This window comes from Xyrauchen texanus, chromosome 10 (assembly GCF_025860055.1).
Source record: "Xyrauchen texanus isolate HMW12.3.18 chromosome 10, RBS_HiC_50CHRs, whole genome shotgun sequence".
Lineage (NCBI taxonomy): Eukaryota > Metazoa > Chordata > Actinopteri > Cypriniformes > Catostomidae > Xyrauchen > Xyrauchen texanus.
In genome coordinates, this window is record NC_068285.1 from 1644551 (window position 1) to 1657419 (window position 12869).

Genomic DNA, 12869 nt, shown 5'->3' on the forward strand with positions numbered 1-12869 from the left:
TTTGAGCTGAGAACTGAGGCCAGAGCTGAACAACTTTGCTCTGTCAGATCGCAGCCCATCAGACTGAGAGAAATGACAAGGTAACAGTATGTTAATCTATACGTTTTAGTGAAGGCTTCTCAGCACAGCTGTTGGGTACATAGAAAAAATATATGGCCACTATGTTTGATTGCTCATAGTCATTTGCAATTTTTTTTGACGCTCTTCTACTGTCAAGACCTGGTCTGGACTGCCCAACTTGTTTTGTTCTGGAGTTCTGTCTGTTTTGGTCCATGTGTGCATTTGTTTTAAGCACATGTCTTTGTTTGTGTTTGTGTCAGCCATGTGCTCTACTTACTCTGCCGCCTCATTCCACCTTGCCACACTTCCTCATCTGATCCTTGTTGTGTTGATTGTCATCACCTAATCCCTTTGTGCTCTCCCTCTACATACTGTGCCTTCTACCTTCTTGTGTCTGTTAGATCATTTTGTGAGTTTGGTTAGTCAGTCATTCCTAGTCTGTTTATCCAGTTGTTGTCTTGCTTATTTTCTTAGTTTCAAATTGGTTCTATTCATTTTACTGTGAGAGTTTTTGGTTTGTATTTTGTTTTTTTCATAAAAGCTCTTTGTTTAGCATCCCTGCACTTGGGTCCAAATTCCTGCAATATATCCTGATGTCTAAGAATTTTTGTCCCAAAAACATATTTGAACTTCCCCAAAACAACTCTAATGTATGATGGAAGTGAAGTTAGGTCAATTAACCTGTTAACCTGCACCAGTGCAATGTCGCACCGAAGAGTCCCCCCCCCCCCCCTAGTTTAATGTTTATGAATAGATTTAACGTGAAAGAACATCATTAATCTTGGCGAACTATATATCATTTTAAAGGTGTAAGCCTCAAGCATCGATGATAGAGCTCTGTTTTTCGATGAAAAGCTTATAACGAATGTATTTCTTGCATTTATGTAAGCAATACAAATCAAAACACTCGTAATCAAAAACGGAGTACATACCAGTAGTGTCGTAATAACGAGCCACACACACATCCAGATTGGATGGAAAGGTGAGGGTCCACTGAATAACATCCCATAGAGCATTTTTAGTCCAAAGAAACAATAACGTTGTAACATCGATGGTTATTCCTTTGTTTACATCGAGTTTCTTCAGGGTGAAGTATCATACTTGTCGGTTATGCAATAAAATGATGCATAAAAACAGACTCCCGGTAGCCGAACGTTATATGGGTGTGTTGCTTAGAGTGTAATGAACAAATTAAGACCGCACACACACACACAAATACAAAGATAGGCAATATATAGGTCGAAATATCCAAACACTGCGGTCCGTTTTTTTGACGTCATGAAATGCTGATACTATTGTTTTGTCTTTACAACGAAAGCCAATGAAAGAATTGAAATGATATGACTGATAGAAAATGTAGCCAAGCAGTGCACGATTCCAACGATATCTGGGAAGTTTAAATTCCTTGCGAACAAGATGTTTTTTTATTTATTTGAATCAGCCACTCTACGCTTGAGGAGCTAACCTGCGAATTAGGCTGTGACCACACCCCCGTCATTTGACAACAAACGAGCCATAGTAAAAGACGGTTCCCCAGTCAACATCTGTTTTCGCGTCTTACTTACTGGACGGATTATCTCATCAAATGGATCGTCAAAAGAAGTTTTTTTCTGCTGAAGATGTTTTATTTGAGATCACTCGAAGCAGCGATGACGAAATTGAGGAGTGACTACAGCGACGAGGGTGCTTGAGGACGGAAAAGATGGTCCAATTTTACATCGGTGAGTTGCTATGTAACATGCACACATTATACGTGTGTGTGTGTGAGAGAGAGAGAGTGTGTGTGTGTGTGTGTGTGTGTGTGTGTGTGTGTGTTTTCCCATTTGATTTATAAGGTAAATGCATTGTGGTCTGAAAAGACCAAATATAAAACAAATGGCTTGTCTGATGGCTGGCCATCAGTGTGATTGTTGGTTCTATGTCTGACCATCCATATGAATGCTGTCTGTATCACTGGCCATCACCAGCCATTGAATGTTGAATGGGCGACTATCGGTATGAATAGTGTATATGATGACTAAAATAGCTTGCAGTACCCTTCATAACATTTGGTCATTAGGTTGCTTTTTGAGTTATCCAAGGAGGCTTCTTGGTACCTGGACATAGTCTTGGAAAAAATATTGCAGAAATCTCATTTTTCATAATATCTTCCTCAAATGTGAAATATAAACTGATGAGACTTGTGGCTTTCAATGAATTGCCTAACTGGATTCCTCCAGGTTTGTTTTCATTGATTTTTCCATAAAATAATGAAATGTTACTTGCAGTACAAATTATCTTCAAGACACTTTAAATTCTATAAATTTTTGTCTGTGTAAGTTTTTTCAACTTTTACATTTGGGTAATAAACTCCAAAGTGTCTTCTTTTTAAATATGTCTAAATTGTGCATGTAGAGCAAATTGTTCAGTAACTACAATTATTTTAGTTTGGGGATGTCATTTCTGGGGATGTGCCTCGGGCAGGTGAACGGAGAAAGAGAACTGACATAGTCTTGGAAAAAAGCTTGCAGGAACCCCATTTTTCATTATATCTTCCTCAAATTTGAAATATAAACTGATGAGACTTGTGGCTTTCAATCCTTTACCTAATTGGATTCCTCCAGGTCTATTTTTATATATTTGTACATGAAATAATAAAACATTTTTTGAAGTTCACATTATTTATGAGGCACTTCAACTTTTATAACTTTTTATTTGTTTGAGCATTATCAACTCTGATTTATTGTTAGTAGAGTGCCAAGTGTCTTCTTTCCAAAGAGACCTTAATTGTGCCTGTGGTACACTGTTCTCAGGAGCTATATTTATTTTAATTCAGGTATGTCATTTTCAGCTGTGAGCCCCTGAGTGGGGGTGCAGGTTAACAGTAGTTTATTAAAGTTATATATTAACAGCATAATACTTAAACTGTTTATCACACAGTTATAGCCTGTTCATTGTTATGTTAACATTTTAATTTGTGAAAATCCTGATTAATCCTTTCTAACAATTAATTCTAATGAAATAAAAATAAACATATATGATTTATACATAAGCCAAATATTTTTCTCAGGTGCAAAAATCCCGAAATAATTCCACAAAGTGACATCAGCCTTCAACAAGCTCCAAGTAATCAAGGGTTTAGGTTGTTCCAGTTAAACCCATTGCAGGTCTTCCGAAAGGTATTAGACACTCGCACAACGTTAGCAGTGACATAGATCCAAGTCCATGTGACAGAGTGAAGTATGCAAGGGGATACAATTTTTAAATGGATGGTAGGCCTGAGCAGCGCACTCCTGAGGCGGGAATTAGGCAAATGTGCCACATAGTGACGTTGCTATTTCACAGAAGTAATGGCTGGACTGCAAACCATGTCTTTCAGGCAGTTCAGGAGCAGTGTTTTCTGTGGGAGAAAGTAACTCCCCTTGGCGTGGAATTTGCGATTTGTAATTTTGCAGACCTTTTACATGCACAAACAGCTATATTACACACCAATGGAAAGGTAATGTCCCAATAAGTATAATAGGGCCTCTTTAAGCCTAATCCAGACACTAATTAGATAATTTACTGTTTTAACAATGTAAACCAAAAAATTATGTCACTGTGACATCATCATACGTAACAACTTGCTACAAAAAAGTCAGTTGTTTAGCTGTTTTCAATGGCAGCAAATGTATGTGCTTCTCTTTCACAATGTGGCCCTGTTTTTCAGGCCACCGTGTAAAACACTTGGCATTAAGCCAAGAAGTCAATTTACTCTATCAATCTTTTAAAGAGAAAATAAGGCTTTGACATCATTTATACTTGCACTCATTCTATAATGACAAGAGAGATTTCAGAAGACATGACAACATTTCTGGTAAGTGAACACAGTGATCAACGATACTCTCTGGTTTTTATGGTGCATTTAGAGAATTTTTAGGGAGAGAATGTTTCAGTGCACTGGAATGATTTTGCGACTGGGACAGCCGTAAAAATGGCTGACTCCCTGACCAGTGCCCTGCTTAGTGAACTAGAGAGCTGATTGAGATGTACCCAATAACATTCATTAGGTGTGTTCAACTTCAACTGCAGCTTGCCTTGCCGATCTGCGAGATTTACCAGTTGTAGTAGCGGGAGGAGTTGAAAATGGAGCCATCAAGCCGGACACATTCTGTTTCACAACATGTGCTGAACCCACAATAGTCACAGAAGATCCCACAATGATTGCTTTGTTTCTTACAGATGAAGTGGAAATCAGAACTCAGGATTTAAATTTACATATAAAAACTGAAAACATTACTGATTTGAAAAGATTGAGTTCTTCTTAATTCAGCGCCTGCTGTGTGTACAAGAGAAAGTCCAATAAAAGTCTAATTATTTTGATACCAATAAAGGAGTCCATATTTTTAGTAATTTTGAATTGTTTTTATGAATAAACATGATATTACTATGATAAACATATAATATGAGATAAATAATGTGCTGTTATAAAAACATGATTTAGCAAGAGTTTATTGGAACTGGAGATGTCATAATAAAAACCTTGGTAATGGCATACCATCATACTACTCTTAATTCTTTCTCAGACTGACATAGCTGAAGTAGTAAAAGTAGTATGTGTCATTTGATATTCATACGCATCCCATTAAACACACGCTACCGTTGTCATCTGTGTTTCTGGCCAATCATGAATAAGTTGTGACATCATCAGAGCTCTTGCAGCCACTCTGGAGAAGCTGCGTTGGCAGTGCCAGCCGGCTGCTCTTGATTCACACACAAGGTACTTTAATGGCATACATCACGGTGACGCAGCACTGACGCCATCTTAAGTCACACAACATTTCTAACCGACATGCACTGCTTCAAGTCAAACTCTGATTGGATCTGATCACACAGTGCTGCATGAAATTAAACATCTATTGATTACACTTAGATGAAAACATTACCTACAGATGATAACACAATATTTACCATCAAATTCTCTTTTCCTCCGTGTACAATCTTCTAATTTAACAATAATATCACCTCAGTAAATCAGTCAACAAAGATAAACACTTGACATAAAGCCGTCTAAACTAATAATTCATTACCAATCTAAATAAATATTGATCTCTATATTATTCACACCTTAATGTAATTTTATATATTACAGTATAACATCATTTAATATAGTTTTTAGTCAAATCCATTAAAGGATTATCAAAACAGAGCAAAATAAACATTGCAGGAATAAAGGAAGCTACAATATGACAAATAAATTAATAAAGTATAAAACAATCAAATCCTTAAAATAATAGTAATAATTATTCATTATTATATTATAATAATAAACTTGACTGAGTCTCCCAATAATAATTCAGTATTGTATCATATTTAACTGGGTTTTTGCACATCATGTTCTTTAAAGAAATGTTTTAGTAAAAATATATTGTGGCAGGGCGGAGGGCGGGGCCGGGTCGTGATCATACACACCTGGTCCCGTATTAGGCTTTATGAGGCTGATGTGTATTATTGTATGTGGAAGCATAAATAAAATTATGAAGTATCGTTTTGTATTTGTTTAGTGGAAAACTGTAGAAAACATGCTTTTGTTATACTAAATGAGATTTTTTTTACTTTGCATTAAACATTTTGAATCTATTTGGCTACAATGTCTGTTTAAAACTATAAAAAATAACATATTAAACTAAACAAACATCAAAATAGTATAAGGGGTTGTTTTTAGTCTAACAAAATACATTAAAATTTAACCACTGCTATATAATTACAATAAAGTGAGATTAAAACACTAAATTACTCACTCAGCTTTTCTGGATGCTTTGATCACCGGCAGCAGCCTCAGAAGACATTCATCTGATGGATCATATTTCCTCAGATTAAACTGATCCAGCTCCTCTTCTGAGTTCAGCAACACAAACACCAGAGCTGACCACTGAGCAGGAGAGAGACTGACTCCAGAGAGACGATTGATATCTCTTCTGTTCACGTATGTTTGTACTTCCTGCACTAGAGAATGATCATCGAGTTCATTCAGACAGTGGAACAGATTGATGGATTTCTCTGGAGAGGGATTCTCCCTGATCTTCATCTTAATGTACTCAACTATTTCCTGTTTGCTGTCAAAGCTGCTTCCTGTCTGTGTCAGTAGGTCTCGTAAGATTGTCTGATTGGACTTCAGTGAGAGACCCAGAAGGAATCGAATGAAAAGGTCCAGGTGTCCGTTCTCACTCTGTAAGGCCTTGTCCACTTCACTCTTCAGGAAATCACTCATATATGACTTAAGCTTACTGAAGAGATCTGATTTCTGTTGAGAAACGGAAATAAAAGCATACAGAGCAGCGAGAAACTCCTGAATGCTCAGATGTACAAAGCTGAACACCTTCCCCAGGTGCAGTCCAAACTCCTCTCTGAAGATTTGGGTACAAACTCCCGAGTACACTGACGCTTCTCTGACATCAATGCCACACTCTCTCAGGTCCTCCTCATAGAAGATCAGGTTCCCTTTTTCCAGCTGTTGAAAAGCCAGTTTTCCCAGAGACAGAATCCTCTTTCTAGCCTGCTGAAGATCCACCTCACATTTCCCATCATACTTCTGGCTCTTCAGTTTGCTCTGAAAGATCAGGAAGTGTGTGAACATTTGAGTGAGAGTCTTGGGGATCTCTGCACTCTCTGCTTCACTCAACAGTCTCTGGAGAACAGTGGCTGAAATCCAACAGAAGACTGGTATGTGACACATGATGTACAGGCTTCTTGATGATTTCATGTGCGTGATGATTCTGTTGGCCAGACGCTCATCTTTTATTCTCTTCCTGAAATACTCGTCCTTCTGAGGGTCATTGAAGCCTCGTACATCTGTGAGCTGGTCAACACACTCAGGAGGAATCTGATTGGCTGCTGCTGGTCGAGAGGTGATCCAGAGCAGAGCAGAAGGAAGCAGATTCCCCTTGATGAGGTTGGTCAGCAGCACATCCACTGAGGCCGATTCTGACACATCCCACAAAATATCATTGTTCTGGAAATCTAGAGGAAGTCGACACTCATCCAGACCATCAAAAATGAAAATGACTTTGTAGTCATCAAGGAATGTTGATCTCAGTTCTTTTGTATCTGTGAAAAACTGATGAAGAAGATCCATCAAACTGATATTTTTGTGCTTCATCAGATTGAGCTCTCTGAAAGGAAGTGGAAATATGAAGTGAACATCCTGATTTGCTTTTCCTTCAGTCCAGTCCACAATGAACTTCTGCACAGAGACAGTTTTTCCAATTCCAGCAACTCCTTTAGTCAGCACAGATCTGATGGCTTTGTCTTGTCCAGGTAAGGCTTTAAAGATGTCATTGCATTTGATTGGTGTTTCCTGTGTCTCTGCTCTCCTGGATGCTGTCTCAATCTGTCTCACCTCATGTTCATTATTGATCTCTGCACTCCCTCCCTCTGTGATGTACAGCTCTGTGTAGATCTCATTCACAAGTGTTGAGCTGCTTTGATTTGACATTCCTTCAGTAATTCTCTGGAATTTCTCTTTTAGTTTTGTTTTGAGTTTTTGTTGGTGCACAGAAATCAGTTCTGATGTAAAGAGGAAAAGAAATAGGAATTATAATTGATGTTGATGTTTAATGGTCATTAGACATGAAGTTTATTTTCTTTCACTAATATTGAGTGAATCCAGACACTGTGTGTTTCCTCTGAAGGTGACGTGATGTAATAGTGACGTGAGTGCGAGCTCTTACTGGTGTGAAGTGTGTTAGCGAGGTCTGTCTGCTTCATCTTCTTCAGGACGTGCAGTGTGATCTTCAGAAACCCCTCTCTGACTCTGCTCTGACCTTCATCATCCTCCTCCTCTCTCTCAGAGCATGCTGGGGAATCTGAGATCAGTAGTCTCTTGAAACTCTTCAGCTCTTTCTTCATCAGAGAGATGATTTTGTGCTCAAGTTCCTGAAATCAGTGAACATTCAAACAACAAACTTCATTCAGTAACAGAGAGGAACTGAAGGATCAGTGGACAAGAATCACCACTCATTTTATTTGTGCTTTAGTTGTCTTGAATTCATCATTGTGTGCGTGTGTATATGTGTGTTATTAAGTTGAGGGTGAAGCTTGTAGTGTCGCATGGCACTAAGACTATGAAATCTTCTGATAAATGCCTCACATTACCTTTTCTTGATGAGTTATGTATTTCAAAACAGAAGGATCAGACTGATAAAATTGAAATATTTATGGACGATCTTTTAGTGGACAGACTACAAAAGGACCACGCCAGAAAACTGCAAAAAGCCAGAAGAAGAGAGAAAAAGAAGAAGGAGAAGGCAGAGGAGAGTTCTCATCGGTCGGATGACAAAAACCATCAAACGGATGGAAAAGCTTAATAAACGATTGTTGTGTACCGCAAAGGAGCTTTTAAGGGGAAAACAATTTATATGTCCTATTTGTAAAATGTCAATCTAACAGAAGGAGTTTTGCATGGCTGATGCAAACTCGCTCTATTAGGTGAAAAAGCCACTGTTTCCTGTATGGTTTCTGTAAAGAATTAGAAGGGGTCAAACTGGGGTGAAACTACGCTAGTGCCTATCCCTGTAACCTCTAGATAAAGGTGGGATAGAGGCCATTGAGAGGCCAGGGGCAGGACGTGGTTTTAACACACGTAAGTGAGATAACGGGTAGATTTTTAGCAAGCTCAGTGGAGGAAGATTTTAGATTGCTTAGTAGGGGGAGATTTTAGATTAAGTAAGCAACTTTGTGTGTAACATAAGAACTGAAAAGTTTCCTAATAAGGAATGATTTCTTTAAGGGGACTGCCCCCAAATTCTTAAAGACGGCCCCAATTAAACCATATAAATGTTTCTGTTTACTATTGTACGGGGCCGCACTCCGAGGTGAAGACATATACGCTTTTCTGTTATTTTTGTTTTTTGAATTTATTGTCTTTATATTATTCTGAAAATTTTTGAGTAAAACGAAACCATAATTTTTGGTGAATCGAAAAACCTTTCAAACAAGTCTCAGAGTGATTTTTCCTGAATATATCTTGACTTAAATAGTTAGATATTTTTGCTAAGCAAAAGCCCAGTGAAACGGATCCTAGACTGAGCTGGATTGGACACCGCCGAGGACCCTATTACAACTTCAACTACCCAGCCAAGCAACAGGTGAGTGATATATATTATTAACATGTGCTATAAGGGTTGAGAAGTTCTCAGATAGGTTTACAGCGGTATAAAAATACAGCAAGCTGCAAAGCTTCTCAAAGTGGTGTGTATGAGAGAGACATGAGAGTGTGTATTTAAAAAACAGCCTATAAGGTATAAGTCTCTCTCTCTCTCTCTCTCTCTCTCTCTCTCTCTCTCTCTCTCTCTCTCTCTCTCTCTCTCTCTCTCTCTCTCTCTCTCTCTCTCTCTCTCTCTCTCTCTCTCTCTCTCTCTCTCTCTCTCTCTCTCTCTCTCTCTCTCTCTCTCTCTCTCTCTCTCTCTCTCTCTCTCTCTCTCTCTCTCTCTCTCTCTCTCTCTCTCTCTCTCACCTCAAAAATGGTGTCCAATGGCAATTTTCCAGCAGTTGACTCTGATTCATCCTGTTTGTTTCTGTAGTTGATCAAAGACTCTCCTGAACTGAAGGTAATTGGAGGGTGCATTGACCCGTCACTCTTCATGGACACACAGCTGGATTCAGGAGATTCTCCATGAATGACACTAAAACAGCAATTAAACAGAGTTTAGTTCATGTGTTTTTTTTTTTTATTAATCTGAAAACATAATTTCAACATCCAGGTCAATAAAACACATTTAATGATGTGTCTTATATATTATATGTCACATGAGAACTTGCAATGTCACTAACATCAACATAAGTTCTCACATAAACACTCGAGCCGCTGTGAACAAACATCTCTCACAGCACTCATGAATGCACAACAGACGTCAAGATTTACAGTGAAAAATTACACATTTATACTTTTATTTTAAGTTTTAAAGTGAGGCACTCTCCACTGCCATTGTATTAACAAGACCACTCACCATATTCATTAAAACATCTGCTTTTTGTGTCTTCTGCATGAGGGTGAGTGAATTATGACACAATTTTCATTTTTAATGAACTGAGAAATCCTGAAGCTGCAGTGAGGACGTGTGTTTTATTTGATCATTCAGAACACAAAACACGACATAACGGGACATTACAAGCAGGGGCGGGATTACGATTTCTGAGGCCCTGAGCAACAGACCAACCCGGGTCCCCATTTTGAAAATAAATCATTAAATCATAATTTTAAATTCATCCTATAAGACGTTGTAGCCAACATTCAAAATGTTTAATGAAATAAAAATCTAGTTAATTATAATGAATGATGTTTTCCAGTTGTTGTTGTTTTTTGTGCAAGAATCTACTTCACCAGTAACATTTTGGAATTTAGTTGGTATTTATTAATATTATAACCATCAATTACAGTATTTATTTTTGTCCAGTTTGTCATTTTAACATGATACAGTATTATTATTATTATTACTTTGAGGATTAATATATTTCTGTCTTATTTACTTTCTCCTGGATCTTATATTCTGACGCTGCAGTGTTTTGTTCACCATGTTGTAAAAGGCAGTATTTTATGTTGGCATCATGGCATCATTCTTAACAGTAACACAAACACTGCGGCCATCACACACTAGAGCAGAAGGGAAAAACATTTATCAAGTGCTCAAACTTTACTTGGTGCAGAACAATCTGGAATAATGTTTAACATTGTAACAGTCACCTCTTTGCAACCTGAACATTAAATCTTTGTGACACCTGTGCTAAAAACAATCCAGACACAGTTCAAGGAATGAAACAGAACGCAGGTGTCTCGACATGCATTTCTGAAACCTGAAGTTATTATTAACTTCAAACAGTGTCTAAAAATGTGCCGGTCTGTCACGTATCACTGTTGTCTGCCCTGTTTCTCCCCTGTCATCTGTTCCCCACGGACTACACTTCCCATAATTCCCTGCCCTCATCACTGCCAGCTGTCTCCTGTTGTCCTCACCTGTGTTTAACTTGTCATTAGTCCTTTGTGTATTTAAAGCCCTGTTTGTTTGCTCACCGGTTGTCAGTTGTTGAATGTATTCATATCTTGTTCTAAGCCCTGTTCTTGGTTTCCTGTGTTCTTGAATTTTCTTCAAGATTCAACTTTATTGTCATTGTGCAGAGTACAGGTACAGAGCCATGAAGTTGTTTTCGCATATCCCAACTAAGCTGGGGTCAGAGCGCAGGGTCAGCCATGAAACAGCGGAGCAGATAGGGTCAAGGGCCCAACAGTGGTATCTTGACAGTGCTGGGGCTTGAACCCCCGACCTTTCGGTCAGTAACCCAGAGCCTTAACCTGTGAGGCACCACTGGCCCCAACACAATGAGTCGGTCACTCTTCATGGACACACAGCTTTATACTCTGAGTTACTGTGTTCATCTTTTGTTTCATTAAAAGCTGCCCTTAGATCCTCATTCTCGTCTGCCTCATTACACGGTCACTGCGTGACACACTGAAGACACACAGAGACGCGGTGCAGCAGTCAAGGACGTTCGTCTAGCACGTGTACATTGGAAAACAATGAAACAACAGAGCAGACACACAATAACACGTTTGGTGTGAACGGCCCCTAACTCATCCGTTCACGTGTATCTGAGCGTGTGAGTGAAAGAAGTTCAGAATATTTTTTCATAAATTACAAACCCAAAGTCCTGCTGAACTGAACCCAGCAGCTTCTAACATGAACCACTCTGAGAGCGCTGACAACGGCGTGTTCACGTGTGTACCCAGAACATCATGTCACTTCAAGCGGTCTGTGATGAGCTTTCCTACCAGTGTGGGGGCCCTCTCGACGTCCGGGGCCCCATGAAATTGCAGCTGATTACAAGATCATTAGGAGTTTTTAAGGATCTTGTATTTTTTACAGAGACCAGAATTTCTTTAGAATTTACTGTTACAGTAAAGCAATCAGCTGTAGAAGGACTCATTATTTTTATTATAATTGCATATTTTCTTTTAGATTTATATTTTTTACACTGGATTCTTTCTAATCGTCCCTCAGACTGTGGTGTACACGTTCATACTGTCAGTCAACATGAGAGTCCTCACCTCACATCAGCACAAGGGGCTCCTGAACTGAATTTAAGTGGATGATTCATTGACCGGTCACTCTTCATGGACACACAGCTGGATTCAGGAGATTCTCCATGAATGTCACTAAAACACAACAGCAAAATATGTTTGCTATAAAAACCGGTGCACAAACACAATTTCCTCAGAATTTCTTCCTTCAAGACAGCGATCATCTCTTGTTTAGAAGCTCTTTACCATTGCCGTTGATATGCACGAGCCAGCTGAAGGACTTTTCGCCGTAAAACTTTCGGCTCCCCTCCAGTGTCCTCGTGAACATCACACCGTCTCACCGATTGACGCTTCGCTGATGAATGGGCCTCATCATCCTGATTCCCCGCAGCACTTCGGCAGGGTTTGTGTATCCTTACAAATAATTGCATATTATGTATTGTATACTGTGTGATATAAATACAAGCATATATTCATTTAAATAAGCAATTATTTTTAAAGATGTGTTACGTCCAGAGACGTATTCAAATGGTTGGTTTTAACTGTGTTTCCTTTAACGTGTTTTTGTGTGCTTTACCAGCCCAGACAGAGGAAGCATAAAAGCAGAGAAGAAACTGCCAGAGGAAGAGAAATGTTCCCACAAAAGCTTTCTCCAGAACATTGTCTTTGTCCTGCCCAGCTTGTTGTAGCAGATTGTGAATTAGTTGTTGATCGTTCTACTTTTGGGTATTGTATCTCTATCTATATTTGACTGTTGTAAGTACATGTGTTATTGGAT

General features: G+C 38.8%; 3 protein-coding genes across 8 annotated transcripts in view; 2 read left to right on the forward strand and 1 right to left on the reverse strand.

The window, feature by feature from the left end:
• The window catches only part of LOC127650623 (NACHT, LRR and PYD domains-containing protein 3-like), a 615184-nt gene that overhangs the window by 406692 nt on the left and 195623 nt on the right, over positions 1-12869 (reverse strand). For all 6 annotated transcript variants that reach the window (XM_052136147.1, XM_052136145.1, XM_052136144.1 and 3 more), the window contains exons 4-5: positions 12338-12505; positions 12119-12226 (exon numbers count right to left, since the gene is read on the reverse strand). In XM_052136147.1, coding sequence (XP_051992107.1) covers positions 12119-12226; positions 12338-12505 — 276 coding nt within the window. The remainder of the gene's footprint in view (positions 1-12118; positions 12227-12337; positions 12506-12869) is intronic.
• Positions 1-12869, forward strand: part of LOC127650622 (NACHT, LRR and PYD domains-containing protein 3-like) — a 527629-nt gene that overhangs the window by 238601 nt on the left and 276159 nt on the right. The gene's annotated exons all lie outside the window — the stretch shown is intronic.
• The window catches only part of LOC127650628 (NACHT, LRR and PYD domains-containing protein 3-like), an 857046-nt gene that overhangs the window by 232235 nt on the left and 611942 nt on the right, over positions 1-12869 (forward strand). The window lies entirely within an intron of this gene.